At 43.8% G+C, this 18,603-nt stretch overlaps 1 protein-coding gene across 2 annotated transcripts in view; it reads left to right on the top strand.

The window, feature by feature from the left end:
* Nucleotides 1-18,603, top strand: part of CSMD2 (CUB and Sushi multiple domains 2) — a 604,641-nt gene that overhangs the window by 55,083 nt on the left and 530,955 nt on the right. For both annotated transcript variants that reach the window (XM_087446344.1, XM_087446345.1), the window contains exon 2: nucleotides 5,013-5,229. In XM_087446344.1, the coding sequence (XP_087302470.1) occupies nucleotides 5,013-5,229 (217 nt within the window). The remainder of the gene's footprint in view (nucleotides 1-5,012; nucleotides 5,230-18,603) is intronic.

Raw genomic sequence — 18,603 nt, forward strand, 5'->3', positions numbered from 1 at the left:
TGCATATTACAAGTACACATTGCCTTTTGTCATTTAAGACTGAAGAATAATTTACTGTAAAAAGAGCATACAAAATTATATATACACAGTATTATCTCAACGATGTGAAATATGCATAGAAAAATCTAGTGAAGAATGAAAATATTAACAGCAGTTGCCTCTAGAAGGAAGGTAAGATTATAATGTTTCTGCTTTTTTATTCTTGCTTATATTTTCTAAAGTTTCTACAATGAGCAGAATGTATAAATTATTGTTTAAAGTGTAACGGCCTCCATCTTCTCACTGGCCAATCTTGCCTTTACTTGTTAGAGTCTGGCCTCTGTTCACCTTGCTACTCGCCACCTGCCTTTGCTGAAATTCATGTGTCCATTCAGCAAATACTTATTGAATTGTAGGCACTGGCGGTGCAGCAGGAAGCAGGGAAAAGCTCCCACTCTGAGCTTTCTTACTTCCAGAGGGACCATTTAGATATCAAACTGAGTGACCTCATCCAAGACCCTCATCTTAGCCTCTCTGTGCTGCGTGTGTGAGTCACTTCTCCCGGATGGAACTGCCCTCTGGCTGTCCTCCCACCTTCTGCCTGCCTCCCTGCCCCCTACTCTGTCACCTTCCTTGTTCCCGTATATGGAAAGTGTTCCCATGGGCTGCTCTGAGCCCCCTTCACTGCTTTCTCACAGCAGGAGATACTCTTCATACTCAGATTCTGAATCAGAAACTGCAGACCCAGGCAGGTCTGAGCCAAGGCAGCAGTCTGGGATGCAGGGATGGTGGTGATTTTGGTTATCTATGAGCATCCAGGACATAAATGGGGGGTAGCCCTTAAGGTGTGGCCCCTGTGGGCTCTGCACTCCAGAACCACCCTGAGCACCCCTTTAGCACGGTACCGCCACATGGATGTATTTGCTTACGTCTAATCTATGATCTGGGCCCCATGGCCCATTACAGGGTCTAAACTAGAGGAATGAATGAATGAATGACATGACACAATGATATCACAGGCAGGTTTTAGAGACATGAGCCAGGGTAGACCTGATGCCTGCACCAGTGAGGGGAAGTTCAGAGCAATGAACTAGTGGGCTCCTTTGAAGGGTAGGGAGATAGAAGCTTAATTTCCTTATTATTGGTTGAATATTTTTCTGGATTCTGGGACACTTATGTCTTCTTTTGTAAACTAGCTTGTTCAAGACCCTATCCAATTTTTCAATTATAGTGCTTGAGTTTTTCCTATTGATTAGTAATAGCTCTTTCTATATTAAGGATATAACTTTCCTACTTAATATTTTTGTATGCCTTCTTGATTTTGTGTTTTTGACATAAACATACTTTTTGTATAAAACTATCAATCTTGTAGGATCTTCCACAGCTTTTATGTTAAGAACATCACAGTCAGATCATTATTTGCTTATATTTTCTTCTTGTTATTTTTTGGCGTGATTTTTAAAAAAATTTCTAACCCTTTACTCCATCTGGAATTTATTTCAGTATATAGTGTGAGTTGAGGAGATAACTCAGTTCTTTTCCCAAACAGTTAATTAGTTGATCCTGCAAAAATATTTTTCTTTTCTCATTGGTTTTTTAATGTTGTCTTACACGTATTTCAATTTTTATGTGTATTAAGGCTATTCCTGCAATAGCGTTTCACGTTCTGCCTGTCCACCCTTGGACCATCTCCACCCTATTTTTGTAAGGATCATTTGGTAATTCTGTTTAGTATCTTGTAGGATGAGACTATGACATTTACTACCTTGTTAAAAAATATGCATTATCTGTGACTGTCTATTTTTCCAGTTAAACTTAGGTATCATTTTACTAAATTTAAAATGGGTCATCAGGCTTTTGATTAGAATTGCATTAAGCTTATAAATTAACTTTTCAATAACTTTTCAAAAGGTTAATATTCTAAATTAACCTTTCAGCAGTTAGTCTTTCCACTCAAGATTATGCTATGTCTCTCCAATTATTTCAGTTTTTTTATCCCTCTCTAAAATTATTATCATACAGTGCCTGCACATTTATTAAGTGTATTTCCATTTATTATATGCATTTTGTAGCTATCATTATGACCTTTTTCTTTATATTTTTATCTGCCACTGGCGTATGGAAATGTTATTGATTTTGTATATTTATTTTGCATTTGGCTACTTGAGTGAAATTTCTTATTAGTTCTAATAGCTTTATAATTGAGTCTCATGCGTTTTCTTGGCATACTAATATATCATCTGCAAACCATATTTTTACTTGCTTCTTTCTCATTTCTTTTTCTTGTGTCGCATGGGTTAGCTCTTCCAAGAAGGTGTGAAATCTCAGAAGAGATAGTCACATTTCTATCTCATTCCTGATCTTAATCAGATGTTTCACCATAAGTCCGATGTAGGTTATTGTTCTAAAATGGATGCTTTATCATAGTAAGGTAATACTCTTTTTCCTAGTCCCAAATGCTTATTTTAATCAGGGTTACATGTCTAATTTTATTAAATGCCCCTTTAGCATTGATTCAGAAGACCTGAACTTTTTTTCTCCTTTAATGGGATACTTTGTGTTAAGAGATTTCTCAATATTAAAGTCATTTTAGAGATTAACTGTCCTTTGTTAGTTAATCCCTAAAGTGGGCTTTGAAAAAAAATTGGTGTTGAGTTAATTTATAAGCATCATAGTTAAGAAGGTGGATCTGAAGTGGACTGTTTGAATCTCATCTCTGAGTAGCAGTGTGACTTGGGCCCCCTTCCTTAATTTCTCTTTCCCTTAAATCTTTATCTGTAAAATGGAGATGATGTTAATAGTATCCACCTTATTGGGCTGTTGTGAGGATTAAACAAGTCAATATATGTCAAGTTCTTAGAAAAGTGTCTAACCAAAAACTTATTAAGTACAAGCAATATGTTAAATTATTGAGAACTTGCCAAGTGCCCGGTACTGAGCTTTGGATGCGGTTTCAAAGATGGGAAAACTCATATGTGATCTGTCTTCTGACAGAGCTCACTCCCTGACAAGAAGACAGATAGTTGTGAAATAATCACATGGCAGCATGGAAATTTGCCTCTGTGATAAGCACTACCGAGGAGAGGTTATGGTGTCATGAGAGCATCTAATAGGGGATTGACGTAGTCAAGGAGGGACACTTGGCTGATCTCCGAAAGATAAATATGCCAATAAGGGAGGGAAGAGGGTTCTAGGCAGAGAGAACAGCATAGGCAAAAGTCCAGTTGCTGTGCAGTAAGAGCGTGGGGCAGGTGCAAAGGACTGAGAAGGGCAGGGTTGGCTGGAAAGCTGGTGGACATGAGGCTAAGAGGTTACTAAGGGCCAGACCACGCAGAGACCCTCGCAGACCTTAAATAATTTTTCCTTAGTGAAGAGCAATGAGGAACCATTGCAGGTTCGATGTAAGTTGAGGAGGGGAGGTGACCCGATCAGATTTCTGTTTTGAAAAGACACCCCTGGCTGCAGTGTGAAGAATGGGTTGCCATGGACAAGGGTAGATGGCCAGCAGGAAGTTATTATGGCAGTCCCTGGGAGAGATTGGTGTGGGGTGGGGGGAAGTGGAGATAGAGACAGGGTGGTAGATTGGCCATGGGGTTGTGAAGGAGAGGAAGGTATCAGGACAGGGTGGGTGGGGGACATCACGAGCCTGAGCATCCCAAGGCGATGTCGGGTCTGAGCTCAGAGGGGAGGTCCGGCCTGCTCTGTGAAGTTGTGAGTCATCAGTGCACAAGTGGGGAGGTCCTCTAGGCTAGGGAGAGAGGAGGAGAAGCCCAACACTGAGCCTGGAAAGGAGCCAGAGAAGGATCAGTGGGAGGAAAGGCGAGTGTGGTGGTGGAAGGAAGCCTGGGCCCACACTGCTCAAAGTGTGGTCCCCGGGCAGCAGCACCATTGCATCACCAGGGAGCCACTTAGGGGAGCAAACGCTCTGGCCCTACACAGATGCTGTCGATCTGAACATCAGAATCTCCATTTCAGCCAGGTCCCCGGCAATGCGCATGCACAGTGTGTGCACAGTGAAGTCTGAGATGCTCTGGTCTGGGAGGAGTGTTTACAGAAGGAGGGTGTGTGTGAGCAACAGTGTGAGAGGCAGCCGAGGGAGAGGTCTGTTAAAATGGAGACTGAAAAATATCCTCTGGACCCATCAATGATCTTAGCAGACCTGTTTGGGTGGATCAATAGGACCAGAAGGCAGAAGTGACAGGGCTGGAGAGTGAGTAGGAAGTAAGGAGATGGAGACAGAAAGTATAGATAGATTGTGTTTTCTAGAAATTTGGTTGTGAAGGAGAAGAGAGAGACAAGGCTGGAAGGAGATGAGGAGTGGAGTGGAAATTGTTTTCTTAATGATAGAGTCTTGAGCACATTTGAAATGGGAAGGTTCTGGTGGAGAGGAAACGATTGAACAGATGTAACATACGCAAGAGGGAAATATATCTAAGGTTCTTGAAGATTAGGGCGGGATGGGATGCAAAGGGCACATGGAAGGATTATGTTTAGATCAAAGGAGGGGTAGCTCCTCTGTAGGAGGAAGGAAGACTGTGTGGGGCAGGCTAGACGGATTTGGAGTTGGGAAGAGAAGGGAATCCCCACTGACGGCTTTTATTTTCTATGGAGAGTGGGAGGAGAAGACGGTAGCTGAGAGGAGGGGCCTGGGGAGTCAGGAGGCTGTGGGAAATGGGGAAGGTTTGAAATTGGCATTCTGGCATTTAATGTTGTAAAGGGTAAGCCTGAGTTCCGCTTGGTCTGGTTGCCTTTTAGTTCAAACTCTCTGAGCCTCAGTTTCCCACCTCACAGTGTTGTTCTGAGGCTGGAACGCAACGGTGCACATGTCGTCACCTGGACAGGGCACGGCACAAGCGAGCTCGCGGTCCTTGTCAGTCACCCACCTTCCCTCCGTCTGTGCCAAGCATGGGGCTGGCCCAGAGGAAGCACTTGGAAAAGTGGGTTAACGATTCCCTAACACATCGCTCCTGTCTCTCTTAAAGCTTCTTGGAGTTCTTCTGGCCGCACTGAACTGCTCCCTTTCTCTCTCGCAGGCCAGAACTGCACGTTCCAACTGCAGGGTCCCAATGGGACGGTTGAGAGCCCGGGGTTCCCGTACGGCTACCCCAATTACGCCAACTGCACGTGGACCATCACCGCGGAGGACCAGCACAGGATCCAGCTCGTATTCCAGTCCTTCGCCCTGGAGGAGGACTTTGACGTCCTGTCGGTGTTTGATGGCCCGCCCCAGCCAGAGAACCTGCGAACCAGGTACCACCTGCGCTCCTCCCCATAGCCAACAGCGGGGCCCTGGGCCAAGCTCGCTGAGAGGAAGGACCCACTAGGGTGAAAGGATTATGGTCACCAACAAAGACCTCTGTTTTTATGAGGCCCACCCTCAACTCCTCTGCTTTCTTTGCATTTCCCAATTTCTTTCTGCTACCTAGAAGTACCCAATACGCAAAACTGATGAGTAGGACATTTGGGGAGACTAGACAGAAAACACAAAAGAGAAATTCAAGCCTTTCTATTGAAACTGGTTTTGCATGTCTATGTGTATGTGTGTATATCTGTTGGTGTATATTCTTCGCACACACAGAAATATTTATTTTCTCCTTTTGGACCCAGCAGATATGAGTTGAAAGCTAATAGAGATTGTGTCTTGCATCCTGTACTTGAAAACCATCAATAGTTTGTTGGAATTTGCCTTGTATTTGCATGACCTTGGCTGTGGGTGTAGAATCAGGAATTTGGAGAAGCTCCCACTCACTCAAACCCTTCACGGTTGATGGCAGAGAAAACTATGGAGAGGGTGAGACTGCTTTCCTGTACCCCTGAGCTGCCTCCCAAGATGGAGAGTTCACTTGGAGGAGGGAGACAGGGAGGGGGGTTACCGCCTCTGCAGAAAGGGCAGACTTTTCTGGGGCAAAGGTAAAGGCCCCAGAGCCATGGCTCTCCAGGTTTTGTTGACCTGGTGGCCTGCCGTGCTCCATCACAAGCCTCATCCTGGTCCTGCCAGCCAGGCTTTGGGCTACCCCAGGAGCCAAAGGGCTAATGGCTTGCCAGCCAAGCCCTGGGAAGCCCGGGGTGCTAATTAGTGGTGCATTAATGAGGGTTCCCTGCCAAGCCCTTAACCTTAAGGCTTTGTTTAAAATGCCTCTGAGCCCTTGGCTTGCAAGCTCCTGGAAAGGGTCACAAACATTTACAGGACAGTGACAGCTCTCTTCTCTCTTGCTCCCTGCTGTCTCAAGGCAGTGCAGAGGTGAGGCTGCCAAGCCTTCAGCAGGGGTGGGGGCATCTGGGACCCTGTGACTAGTAGTTGGACTGGGCTTGTCCATCTTCCCTTGACATTCAGCAGGGTTTGGCACACAGTAGGTATTCAGTGACACTTGGGTGAAGGGACTGGAGTCCTTTCCACTCATTCATCCCACAAACATTTCAGGAGCATCTATCGTGTTCCGGGCTGGCCCTGGTGCTGAGCATATGCAGTGAGCAAAACAAAGCCACTGTCTTCACAGAGGTTACATGCTCATGAGGGAGACAGGCACGGACCTGAATATGTCAGTTTAGAGTTCAAGGACATCAAGGCTAGAGATATAAAATAAGGAGACTGGTCCTGGATAGTGCTTAAAACCATGAGACTGACGAAGTCACAAAGGAGTGAGCCCTCACCATCAGATGTTGAGCTCAGGTGATGTCATCTCTGGGCACCTGCATAGACTTTTGATGAATATTGAATGATTGTTGAAAGACAGAAAGTCAGATCAGGCCCACGGGGCACTTGATGGGAGGCATCTCCAATTCTGCCCACTGGAGTTAGGAGAAATTGACAAAAGCAATGGTGAAAATGTGAGAAGAGTACATTGTTTATCCTCGACAAACATCATTCAGACAATAATAAGAAATTAGAAAAATTGAATGATATTCATAACATGAATTTTTTCACCCTTTAACCACAGAATATGTGTTCTTTTCAAATACTCATAGAACATTTACCAAAAAGTGATGTTATACGGAGGGAAAAAAGTCAACAAATTCTCTCTTCCAGCTTTCCTTGTTCTTAAGGCAGGGTCCACACACGTGGGGTCAAACCTCTATTTTCTGACACTTGGGTTTTCTGGCTCTGAGAGGGAGGTATAGAAGACCCTTCAGAGGTGAGATTGCTCTGGCCTGGTGGGGTGGGGGTTTCCATGACCTGGGGAGGTGGTCCTGGCCGGTGAGGCCCTGGATGTGTTCACAGCACAGCCCACTCTGGTCAACCAGCCATGTTTGAGGAGGAGACGCCCAGGGTTGTACCTTCACTGGGTCGTCCCTGCTTGGCCTCCTCACCTCTGACGTCTTCCTGATGCGCTCATTTTGGTTCATTTCAGAATTGCGTATAGCTTTCCCATGGAACCTTTCCACCTCCACAGTATCTGGGACCACATCCCCTTTCTTGCATCTGCTCCTGTGCGTTTGTGATTCCTTTCTTTTTCCTCAATTAGTCTTGCCCAAAGTTTGCTTATTTTATTGGTCTTTTCAAAGTTCCAACTCTAGAGCTATCCATTTTATTCTTTCCCTATTACCTAACTTATTGATTTCTGCTTTTATCTTTGTTCATTCTTTTCTCCCACTTACCTTAGGCTGATGTTGCTCTTTTGCCGATTTTGTGAATTGAATTAGTTTCATTATTTCTTGTTTGATAATAAAAACATTAAGAGGCGTTTTCCCCTAGGTGCAACTTTGACCATATCCCATAAATGTTGATGGATGGTCGTTATTTTAGAAATAGTCTCTAATTGCAGTTTTGTTCCTTCCTTGACTCTAGGATTTTTTCCTCTGATTTTCCAGTAATATTTTTTTATACTTAAAAAATTGTTATATAGTTTTATTGCATTATGATCAGATTATGATCTCTACTTTGGAGAATTTGTTGACTTTTTTCCCTCAGTATAAGATCGTTTTTTTGCAAATGTTCTCTGAGCATTTGAAAAGAACATATATCCTGTGGTTGAAGGGTGAAAAAATTCATATTATTACTACTATGTCATTTTTCTAATTTCTTATTTATTGTCTAAATGATGTTTGTCAAGGATAAGCAATGTATTGTTTTTGCATTTTCACTGTTGTTTTTGTCAATTTCTCCCTTTATTTCTAAGTTTTTACTTTCTATAGTTTGATGCCATACTCCTCAGCATGCAAGTATTTTTTTTTTTTTTGTGAGGAAGATCAGCCCTGAGCTAACATCCATGCCAATTCTCCTCTTTTTGCTGAGGAAGACTGGCCCTGAGCTAACATCTGTGCTTATCTTCCTCCACTTTATGTGGGACACTGCCACAGCATGGCCTGACAAGCAGTGCCTCGATGCATGCCCGGGATCCGAACCTGGGCTGCCAACAGTGGAGAGCGCGCACTTAACCGCTACGCCATGGGGCCGGCCCCCAGCATGCAAGTATTTTTAAACATTAGATCTTCAGAGTGAATTTTGTATTTTTTCAATATAAAAGTTATCTTTATCTCTAAATGTTTTTTTCCTTAAATTCTACTTTGATACTAATATTACCATCCTTTTTTTTTTTTTTTTTTGCTTGAGGAAGATTAGCCCTGAGCTAACATCTGTGCAGTCTTCCTCTATTTTGTATGTGGGTCACTGCCACAGCATGGCCGATGAGTGGTGTACGTCCACACCCGGGATCTGAACCTGCGAACCCAGGCCACCAAACTGGAGCGTGCTGAACTCAACCACTACGCCATCGGGCCAGCCTCCCACCTTCATTTTTTTTTACATTTGTATTTATTGAGTCTGTCTTTGCCAATTTCTCTTTTTTTAATATTTCTATGTCATTGTTTTAGCTGTATTTCTTAGTATAACCTATAGTTGGATTTTTATTTTTAAATCTTCCCTGAGAGTCTTTATTCTTTAACAGAAAAGTTTAATTCACTCACATTTTTAGGTGATAACTGATATATTTGCTCTTGTATGATATTTAATACTTACTGTTTTTAACCATCCTTACTATTATTTCCTTTTCTCTATCTTCAGGTGCAAGTTTTCTTTGCCTTTCCCGTGATTTTTATTCCGGTAGTGGTTAAAGTTACTTATTCAGAACACATTTTTAAGCTGCATTTCTCTGTCAACATCTTGTCTAGTTATCCTTTTTCTTAATCAGGTCTCACTGGCCCTGCATCTTGTAGAAATTCCTTAGTGTTTGTAGCATGTAGGTATCTGCCTCTTTTTCCTGGTTTCCAACATGGATGTATATATTCTCTCTTTTTATATACCTGTGATTATTCCCATGAGAACTTAGGGAGTCAAGTTGAAGGGGAGTTTAACGTGTTGTCTTGGCTCTCCACCTTAAACTGGAAACTTCTCTTAAGATTTTTATCCTTTTTGATGCTATTATGAGTAGAATTATTTTTTATTTTATTTTTGAATTATTCGTTGCTAATATATAGAAATACAGTTGGTTTTTGTATATTAATCTTGTGTCCTGTAACCTTGCTGAACTCATTATTAATAGTTCTACTAGTTTTTTTTTAATATTTGTGAATAAAAACAGTTTTAGTTCTTCCTTTCCAATCTAGATGCCTTTTATTTCTTTTTTTGCCTAATTGCATTGGATAGAATCTCCAGTACAATATTGCATAGAAATGGTGAGAATGGACATTCTTGCCCTGTTCCTGATCTTAAAACATTCAGTCTTTCACTATTAAGTATGACGTTGGCTGTAGGTGTTTGGTAGATGCCTTCTAATGAAAGTTTTTAAGCAGAGGATTTTGGCACGATCTGGCTGGGGTGTGGGAAATGCACTGGGGTGGGGGCCACGCTGGTGACTGCTGGGCCAGGCAAGAGACGGTGGTAGCCTGGACTAGAACAATGAAGAGAGAAGATGGCGTGGATTCGTATGATGTTATGGGAAAGAGTTGTCCTTGGAGTTAGGGTGGATTTATAGGGACTTTGGAGTGGGAATAAGAAAAAGGAAGGCGTGGAGGATGACTCCACAGTGTCTGGCTTGGAAGCAGAAAACAAGCCAGTTCAGCCTGCAGTGAATTCCTGTCTCCAGTAAAGTGTGTTTTCATGGCATACCAGGATATTTGCTGCACTGATGTTTTTCTTCATTCATCTAGTAGTACAGGTAGGTCATCTCCTCTCACAGTGTTTTCCTGTGAGACAGTAGGGCACAGTGGGGCACGCCTAGATTTACACCCAGCTGGGTTCTACATTTATTAGTGCTGTGACCTGTGCGAGGTTTGGCTTCTCTGAGCCTCGTCTATAAAATGGAGGTGACACTGACTCACCTTCCAGGGTTGTTGTATGTGAGCCACCTGCTGCAGATCCCGAAGTGCTCCATAAACATTATCTGCTCCTTCCTGCCCTTCTGTTCCTAGGACCTAGGACCTCGGACTATGCTAGGGGGCTTTGGTGCCTGTCTTGACACTTCATCTGTGGCCCATCCATTAGCCTTTTTATATCAGGGAACTGCAGGGGTGGAGGACAGACACTGAAGGAGGGATTGGGCTCAGGGGCATTCCTGATCCAGTGGTAGCCCTGCAGTGGGGTGGGACTGCCAAGAAGCCTGTAGCAAGTTTCTCTCTGCTTGAATCCCTCGGGGCTTTCTGTGTTTATTGTTTAAAACTTGACAGGCATAAGTTTTGCAATTCTGCTGTCTGTGCATTTTAATGCATCTCTCTTTTCTCTCCTTACTTTCACCTCTCTGATCTTTTTCATTTTATTTATGGATGCATTCCAGCAAAAGGCTGAAAAGGCACCTCCCTACCCCAATCCCCAACCCCCTTTAAAACTCACCTTCTCCAGCTGCTTGCTCATGGGTTGTGTGGTGAACAATGAGCCTCCTTCCTGGTTGGATTCTAAGATCGCTGAGGCTGGGAGTTTTGCTGTGGCAGAGCCATGTGGTGAAATATATATCTTGCAAGCTCAGGACCAGATGCCAGCTCCTCCCTACCCATCTGGCATAGGCAAATCACTTCGACTCTTATCCTTGGTATCCTCATCTGTAAAGTGGGTATATCAATATCTACTGTACAGGTTGGTTGGCGAGGATTAAATGAAATAATTTATGTAAACTGCTTTGAATTGTGATGAGATATAAACAAAAGGAGTACTTGTATAGTTGTAGAAAAAATTAGAAAACACAATTCAGTGAAAAGACAAAAAAAGAAACCCTCCAATATATTTATAATTTGTAGAGCATTGGTTCTCAACTAAAGGCAATTTTGACCACCAGGGGACACTTGGCAATGGCTGGGGACTTTTTGGTTGTCACAAATGGAGGGGGCCTATGGCATCTAATGGGTCGAGGCTAAGGATGCTGCTAGACATCCTACCATGCACAGGGCAGCTCCCACAACAAAGAGTTATGTGGCCCCCAATGCCAGTAATGCTGAGGTTAAGAAATTCCAAGGCAGGGTGACTGAGGAGGTAAGGCTTTTAGCATCAGACATATCTGGGTTATAGTCCTATTTCTATGTCAGTGACCTTGGACAAGTGAGTCTCATCTGAGCCTCAGTTTCTTCCTCTGCAAAATGGGGAGCTCTCAGTGATGCTATGTCCTGCCAGCGGCACCTGGCATCGTGAACGAAGAGAGGCGCCAATAGGCACACTGCGCACAGCTTGTTCTATATGCAGATGCCATTCATCTCCCAAAGACTCCCTTTCTCCACCAGGAGTTCAGAGCCATCTTCCTGAAAGCATCTCGCATTTCATCTAGAGCTATTCACACGCGGCAACATCCCAGGGTGCCAGAAGGCAGCGTCTGGCTGCTTGAAATTAAATTTACAATAGAAGCTGATCAGATTCTTCTCATAATGGATCAGGGTGGGAAACGGGAGTAGGAGCTGGTCCTGAAGGCCAGGAGCCTGTAGGAGTTTGCAAATTAGCAAGAAAAGAACAAAGAGCCTTCCAGATAATGCAGTGTCAGCCCTGCCTAGATGAATTACTGAAACAATCCGCACATCTCCGCTTTTGCACAATTAGATGGCCTTTCCATGCTAGCAAACATCCTATTGCATTGCAGTTTAATGTGGAGTGAAGTTTTCTAATGGAACACGAACAAACATTATCTATGGAGATGTTGCTAATAAACTGCATCACTGCATATTGGAGGGTTTATAGGGCGCTGGTGATGACTGCACCAGTTAAGCACAGCTAAGCATCCCTGAATGTAGACATTTGGGCTCAAGTTATGGGAAACACTACAACTCGTTCCCTCATTACTGGCAGTACACAGCCTGTCGTCAGCCTGAGGTGCAATGCAGCTTTAGTCACTTGGAGCTGGTTACAGATTTCACTCAACTGACATTAGACACCTGTTTGGAAGTTGTAAAAAATCCACAAATTTTCCAGATTTACCGTCTTCTTATAAATATGTATCACAGCAGAGGCCTCTAAAGGACCTGCCTGTTGGATTCCTTAAAGAGTGTACCTTGCTTGTCAATACGGTTGCCCTTGGATGGTCCTCTCCCTGGAGTGCCTTGGGAATTGCTTTTGTGGGCAGGAGGTGGCTGGAAGGAGCCATAGGCAAGAAGGAGAATTCCTTCTATAGGTTGAAACAGAGAGAGTATGCTGGAAGAGGGAAGGAAGAAAGGATGACACTGAACACCTATTATGGGCCAGCCACCAGGATAGACACATTCATTCATTCATTCCTGGTCATTTATTCAACATTTATTGAATGCCTACCAGGAACGCCAAATGTTGGGGATACAACTGTTTGTCTCTGCTTTCAAGGAACAGTCTCTTTGATGAGACAGATAAATCAGCAGGCAACGGTAGTCCAGGATGCTCCATCCTATGACTGGGGAACCTGATTTAGTCTTGGGGAGATCTTTGTAGATGCTGATTGTGGGCCTGGGATGCCCTCCCTCCATCTGCCCCTTTGCTTAGTTATCACTTATTCATCCTTCACATCTCAACTCACGTGTCACTTCCTCACCCAGGGAATCCTCTGAGACACCCCTACTTCTCAACCTGGTCATACCCTCCTGTGATACCCCTCAGGTTACCATGCATCTGTCCTTCATGGATTCACGTGTGTGTGTGTGATTATTTGATTTATGCCCGTGTCCCGTGAGACTGTAAGCTCCTTGACTACAGGGACTGTTTCTGTTTTACTCTCCTTTGGATCTCCAGGGCCTGGCCCATAGTAGGTCTTCAAAAAATATTTATGGAGTGAATGCTCCCTGGAAGGGGTCAGTGATAGGGCATGGAGGGAGGGATGGGGAAAGTGTTTCAAGTCAAGAGAATAGTATGTGCACAGGTCCAGTCAAAATCGAGGGAAAGATGAGGCACAGGATGGCAATGGGTTTATGGTGGGTGGGATGTGATGGGGAAATGGGGGCGTGGCTGGGCCAGATCATCAGGGGACCTATATGCCATGCTGGAGAGCTTGTCACATGTCCTAAAGGAAGTAGGGACACACCAAAAGGCCTTAAACAAGCATTACATGTATTGTCTAATAATTCAACAACGCCCGCATGAGGTGGGTAGTATCAATTTTCTTTGCAGAGGTTGAGTAAGTGTCTAAGGTTTCTAAGCTGCTCTGTGGCTAAAAGAAGAGTGGACCACGGGTCTCCTGGAGTGAGAAACCAGGCTTTTCTTCTCCACACCAAGATGCCTTCTCACTGCTTTGGATCCATTAGCATTCATTCCATTTCCTTTTAAAAAATTCATTCCATTTTCCTTTTTAAGCAGTTTCTTTAAAATAGTAAAAGTAACAGGAACTTACTCCTTTAAATAAAGTCAAGCAGAGCAGCAATGTAGGGAGTAAAAAAATCCAAGTGCCTCCTTCCTCAGATCCTTGTCCCAGCTCTGCTCCCTGGAGGTAACCGCTGTTAACAGTTTGGTGTGTGTCCAATTTCTTTTTAAATAAAGATTCATTAAACTGCCCATGAGGCTTATTGGGACATCCATCAGCCCTTTAAAAATTGTTCTGATGAATTAAGTGTAAACTAATTAGAAACATGGATTCAATTACCCTCGAAACACACAAGGGTTTAATAATTAATAGGAAGAGGGCTTGAGGCCAAAGGCATTATGGATTTTATCAAACCCCTCACATCTGAAAAGTAAATATGTTTGAATTACCCTAAATGCTGGCACATTTGCCATCCAGAGGCAAACCTGTTGGTAGGAGCTTTGCATTTAATCAGGAAAGTTATCTATGATTAATAAGGAGTCGGCTCAAGAGTGTAGAGGCCGAAGCCCACTGGATACGGCTGGACGGGGCTGCCTGCGACAGGGCAGCAGCCTGTCTTTCTGGGTCTCTGCAGTCAGTTTTGTTCATGATGTTTCACCAGGCAAGCTTGGGGGGATTCCCTGTGGTCCCCAGTGAGATCACTGGCCCCAAGTGTGGGCGCAGAGCACCTGGGGAGCAACACTGGGCCAAGAAACACTGCAGGACTTTTGGGCGGAAACATTCTGTTTTTCCCCTTGAACGGTGAGCTATGACGACTTTGATGGACTTGGAGGAGAGTCGGGGAGTTGGAATAAATAGCAACCTGTTGTGCTCCAGGTGCTTTGTGTACCATATCTCATTTAATCCCCACAATTTTCCCGGAGGTGAGAATTACTACCTTCATTTTTATTGCTAAGGAAACTGAGTCTCAAAGAGGCTACATGGCTTGGGGCAGCTGTATTCAAACTCCCATATCTGCTTGACACCCAAGTTCACACAGGTGGGCACAACTACACCAGGGCTGAAGGGGGTTGCAGGAGGGGAGGATGCAGGGTCTGCCCAGCTTGGGGCTTGGGAAGCCAATCGCAGTGACCCATGGGGCAGCCATGTGCTCCATCGCCTGATGCCAAAGGGTGGCTTTGGTCTGATGTGGTGGGGGAGGGCTTGGCAGCAGGTGAGATACAAAGCCAGGTGGGCAGCATTGTCGGAGTCCTAAGCAATCTCTCCATTCACAGCAGGACTCTGTGGTTCAAGGTCAAAGTCAATTTTTTGTGGCAAAGCCTCACCTTGCTCGTTTGCCAAGTCTGCTATTTAATAGCAGCCAAAATTTAAAGCCCCATGGAGCCTGAGTCTTGGGCCAAAAGGCTGTGCTGCCTACAGCCCTCCCCATGATCGGTCCTGCCCACAGTGTTACCAGGTGTTGGTCATTACTCTAGAATGGAGTTGGCCACCCCTTGACCCTCATCTGCCTCTTTCTCACAAGTGGTCGTCGACGGGGTGTTGATGGGATGGGGAAGTGTCCTCTTCTTTATCCTCAACTCTTATTCCTTGAACCTTTGGGGCAACAGAAATCACTGCGCCAGGGACCCTGGTAACCCAGGGATGTTGTTCTCAGTGTAGAGGAAGGTTTGGACGTGTCATTCTAGCCTTTACTCTGTTTCTTTGCCAGCTGAAATGGTACCCAAAAAACATCTCCTAAGTTTTGAGATCCTTTCTCCCTTGGAATTAAAATAAACATAGAAGTAAACCCACTCTCAGCTTTTAAGTGAATGAAGAGCCAAGTTATTGCATCCCTGGGTGGGTCTGAGCTGCCACACGATATGGTATCCAGAGCCAGGACTGGGGCAAGGAGACCTGGCTCTGTCCCGGCTCGGCAACTGGTTGTTTGCGATCTTCACCGAGTCCTGTCCCTCCTTAGGGCCAGCTGCATCTTCCTGACTTATAAATTGAAGACTTAAGTCTAGAAGAACTCCAAAGCTTCTTCCAGCTCTGAAATTGTATGATTCAGTGATGCCCGAGATGTATATAGCAGGATTATAAAGTGCCCTCGATGTTCTTGGATTATTTCCACCCTCCTTAGGTACTGTTCTTGGCTCTTTCAAGAATTGCACCATTTGTCTATGGCATAAGGGTTTATTTTCCAATGGCCTGTTAAGCAGTGTCACAGAGAAGGCAAAGTGTCCATCATCATTCTCTTTTCTCTTCCACAGTGTAGAGTGGTCCAGAGGAAGCAGCTGCCCAGCCAGGGATGACATTGCCCAGCCTCTTTTGCATCTAGGTGCAGCCATGTGGCTTAGTGGTCAGTAAAAAGCGGACAGAAGTAATGTATATCCCTCCCAGGCTTGGTATAGAAAAACTCTCCTGTGATCCTCTGCTCTCTCTCTTTCCCTGGAGACAGGAGATGTAAGAAGCCTGAATGCCTGGATGACGATATGAAGTAGAACCTCCCCTTCCCCACTGCTGCTGATTGATTGGATTTTACATAAGTGAGAAATGAATTTGTATACAAACCTAGACGTCTGAGAGTCTGGGGTTCATCTATCACTGTAGCTAGTGTTTCCTTAGTTACTTAGCTATTGCAAGCTCTGAGTCTTGGTATTTAGAAATTTGTTTTAGAACCTAGAGGTAGGTGTAGATTCTAGATAGAAGAGTCCATTAGCTTTCTAGAATTGACACTTGGTCTTGTTTGCATTTGGGGAGATGAAGCTCCTGGATAGTCTGGACTTTGTGCCTAAAAATTAGGCCACTGACCCATAGACGTGATAATTTTAAAAGCAATTTTTTGTGCTCCTGACTTTTGGTGGATTCTTCTTGGCACAAAAATGTAGTTCTGGTCGTAGTTCTTATCCCTCATCCCATCTTCTGCAGCCCCAGCTGAGCACACAATGCGGTGTGGTGGTTAGGAGAGAGGCTTAGGGACCAGTCTGCCTGGGTTCAAGTCCTTGCTCTGCCTCTACTGCTGTGTGACTTTGAGGAAGTCACTTCTCTTTGAGTTTCAGTTTCTACATCACAAAGTTGGGATTATAGTAGTAACTACCTTATAGGGAAGTTGTGAGCATTCAACTACCCTACAAGGCATAAAGTATGTAGAAGATGCTGGAAACGTGGTAAGCGCTCAGTAAATGTTGGTCGTCTTGTCATTATTGTCCTATCCAAAGCTCACCTCTTCCAACTACCTTAATCTACCTTCCAGGTCACCATCATCTGTTGCCTCGATGATCACAACAGCCTCCCACCTGGTCTCCCTGCCTTTGTCACCTTCAGTCTATCCTTAATACCAGAGCTAGAGGGATCTTTTATTTTTTCACTTTTTAAAGGTTAATCTTTTAATTAAAATAAATAGATGTTGTTTTAGACGTGCAGAAAAGTTGTGAGGGGGCCGGCCCCGTGGCTTAGCGGTTAAGTGCGTGCGCTCGCTGCTGGCGGCCCGGGTTCGACGCAACACTTCTCTGGCCATGCTGAGGCCGCGTCCCACCTACAGCAACTAGAAAGATGTGCAGCTATGACATACAACTATCTACTGGGGCTTTGGGGGAAAAATAAATAAATAAAAAAAAATTAAAAAAAAAAAAGAAAAGTTGTGAAGGTGGTACAGAGAGTTCCTATACACCCCTCACCCAGATTCCCTTATTATTAACATCTTACATTTATGGGACATTTGTCACAATTAATGAACCAATGTTGACTTATCATTAGTAACTGAAGTCCATATTTTATTCAGATTTCCTTAGTTTTTACCTAATACCCTTTTTCTGTTCTAGGATCCCATCCAGGAGACCACATTATGAGACTAAACACATTATGTTTAGTCATCATGTCTCCATAGGGTCCTCTTGGCTGTGACAGTTTCTCAGACTTTCCTTGTTTTTGATGACTGACAGTTTTGAGGAGTACTGGTCAGGTGTTTTGTAGAATGTCCTTCAGCAGTTGGGATTTTTCTGATGTTTTTCCTCATAACTGGACTGGAGTAACGTGTTTTTGGAAGGAAGACCACGTTTTCATCACATCATATCAAGGATACTCACTATCACCATGACTTACCCCTGTTGATGTTGACCTTGATCACCTGGCTGAGGTCGTACATGTCAGGCTCCTCCATTGTCAAGTTATCCCCCCTCCATACTATCCTCTTTGGAAGGAAGTCACTACGTGCAGCCAGCCCATACCTCCAGAGTGGAGAGTTATCCTTCATCCTGAGGGCAGAGTATCTATATAAATTACTTGGAATTCTTCTGCAGGAGAGATCTGTCTATTTTCCCCCATTTTTAATTTATTTATATCAATATGGATTCATGGACATTTATTTTATACTTTGGGTTATAATCCAATACTAGTTTATTTATTTTTGCTCAAATTGTTCCAGCTTTGGCCATTGGGAACTCTTTCAGTTGGCTTCTGTTTCCTTTGACATTTCTCCATCATTGTCAGTTTTTATTATTGATGTTGTTCTTGTTGCTGCTGTTGTTTCACCAAAGCTCTTTAGAAAAATGAACTTTGGTTCCTTTAATTGGAAAATGGTATTAGAAACCAAGATCTGGTGCCGTGTATACTCATTACTATTGGAATATCATTGCTTCTAGGCCCTCTCAGCTGACAGAGCAAGGAAATATGTGTGTGTATACTAGTGCATATATATACACATATCTATAAATATTTTTATATGTATCCCTCTGTATATACCGAAGTCTCCAACTCTAAGCCATTCACACATGGATTGTTCTAGCCTCTTCCCCTTGCTTATCTGGAACCTTCCACTCCAACAGTGAGAAACCTGGCTCCCACCATCTGCCATCCATTTACTGAATTGTTCAATACCAGGATATATGTATAGTGGTATCAGAATTGTTAAGCCATACCCCCATGGGAAACAACTTTATCCATTAGAGTACAGTTCTTATGTGCAGTTCCTTTTATCTTTGGTCTTTCAGATTCCACTCATTTTGAAAACTACTTAGATAAGCCCTGAAAAGAA

Source organism: Ceratotherium simum, chromosome 22 (genome assembly GCF_057802395.1).
Source record: "Ceratotherium simum simum isolate JZ-2026a chromosome 22, ASM5780239v1, whole genome shotgun sequence".
Classification (NCBI taxonomy): domain Eukaryota; kingdom Metazoa; phylum Chordata; class Mammalia; order Perissodactyla; family Rhinocerotidae; genus Ceratotherium; species Ceratotherium simum.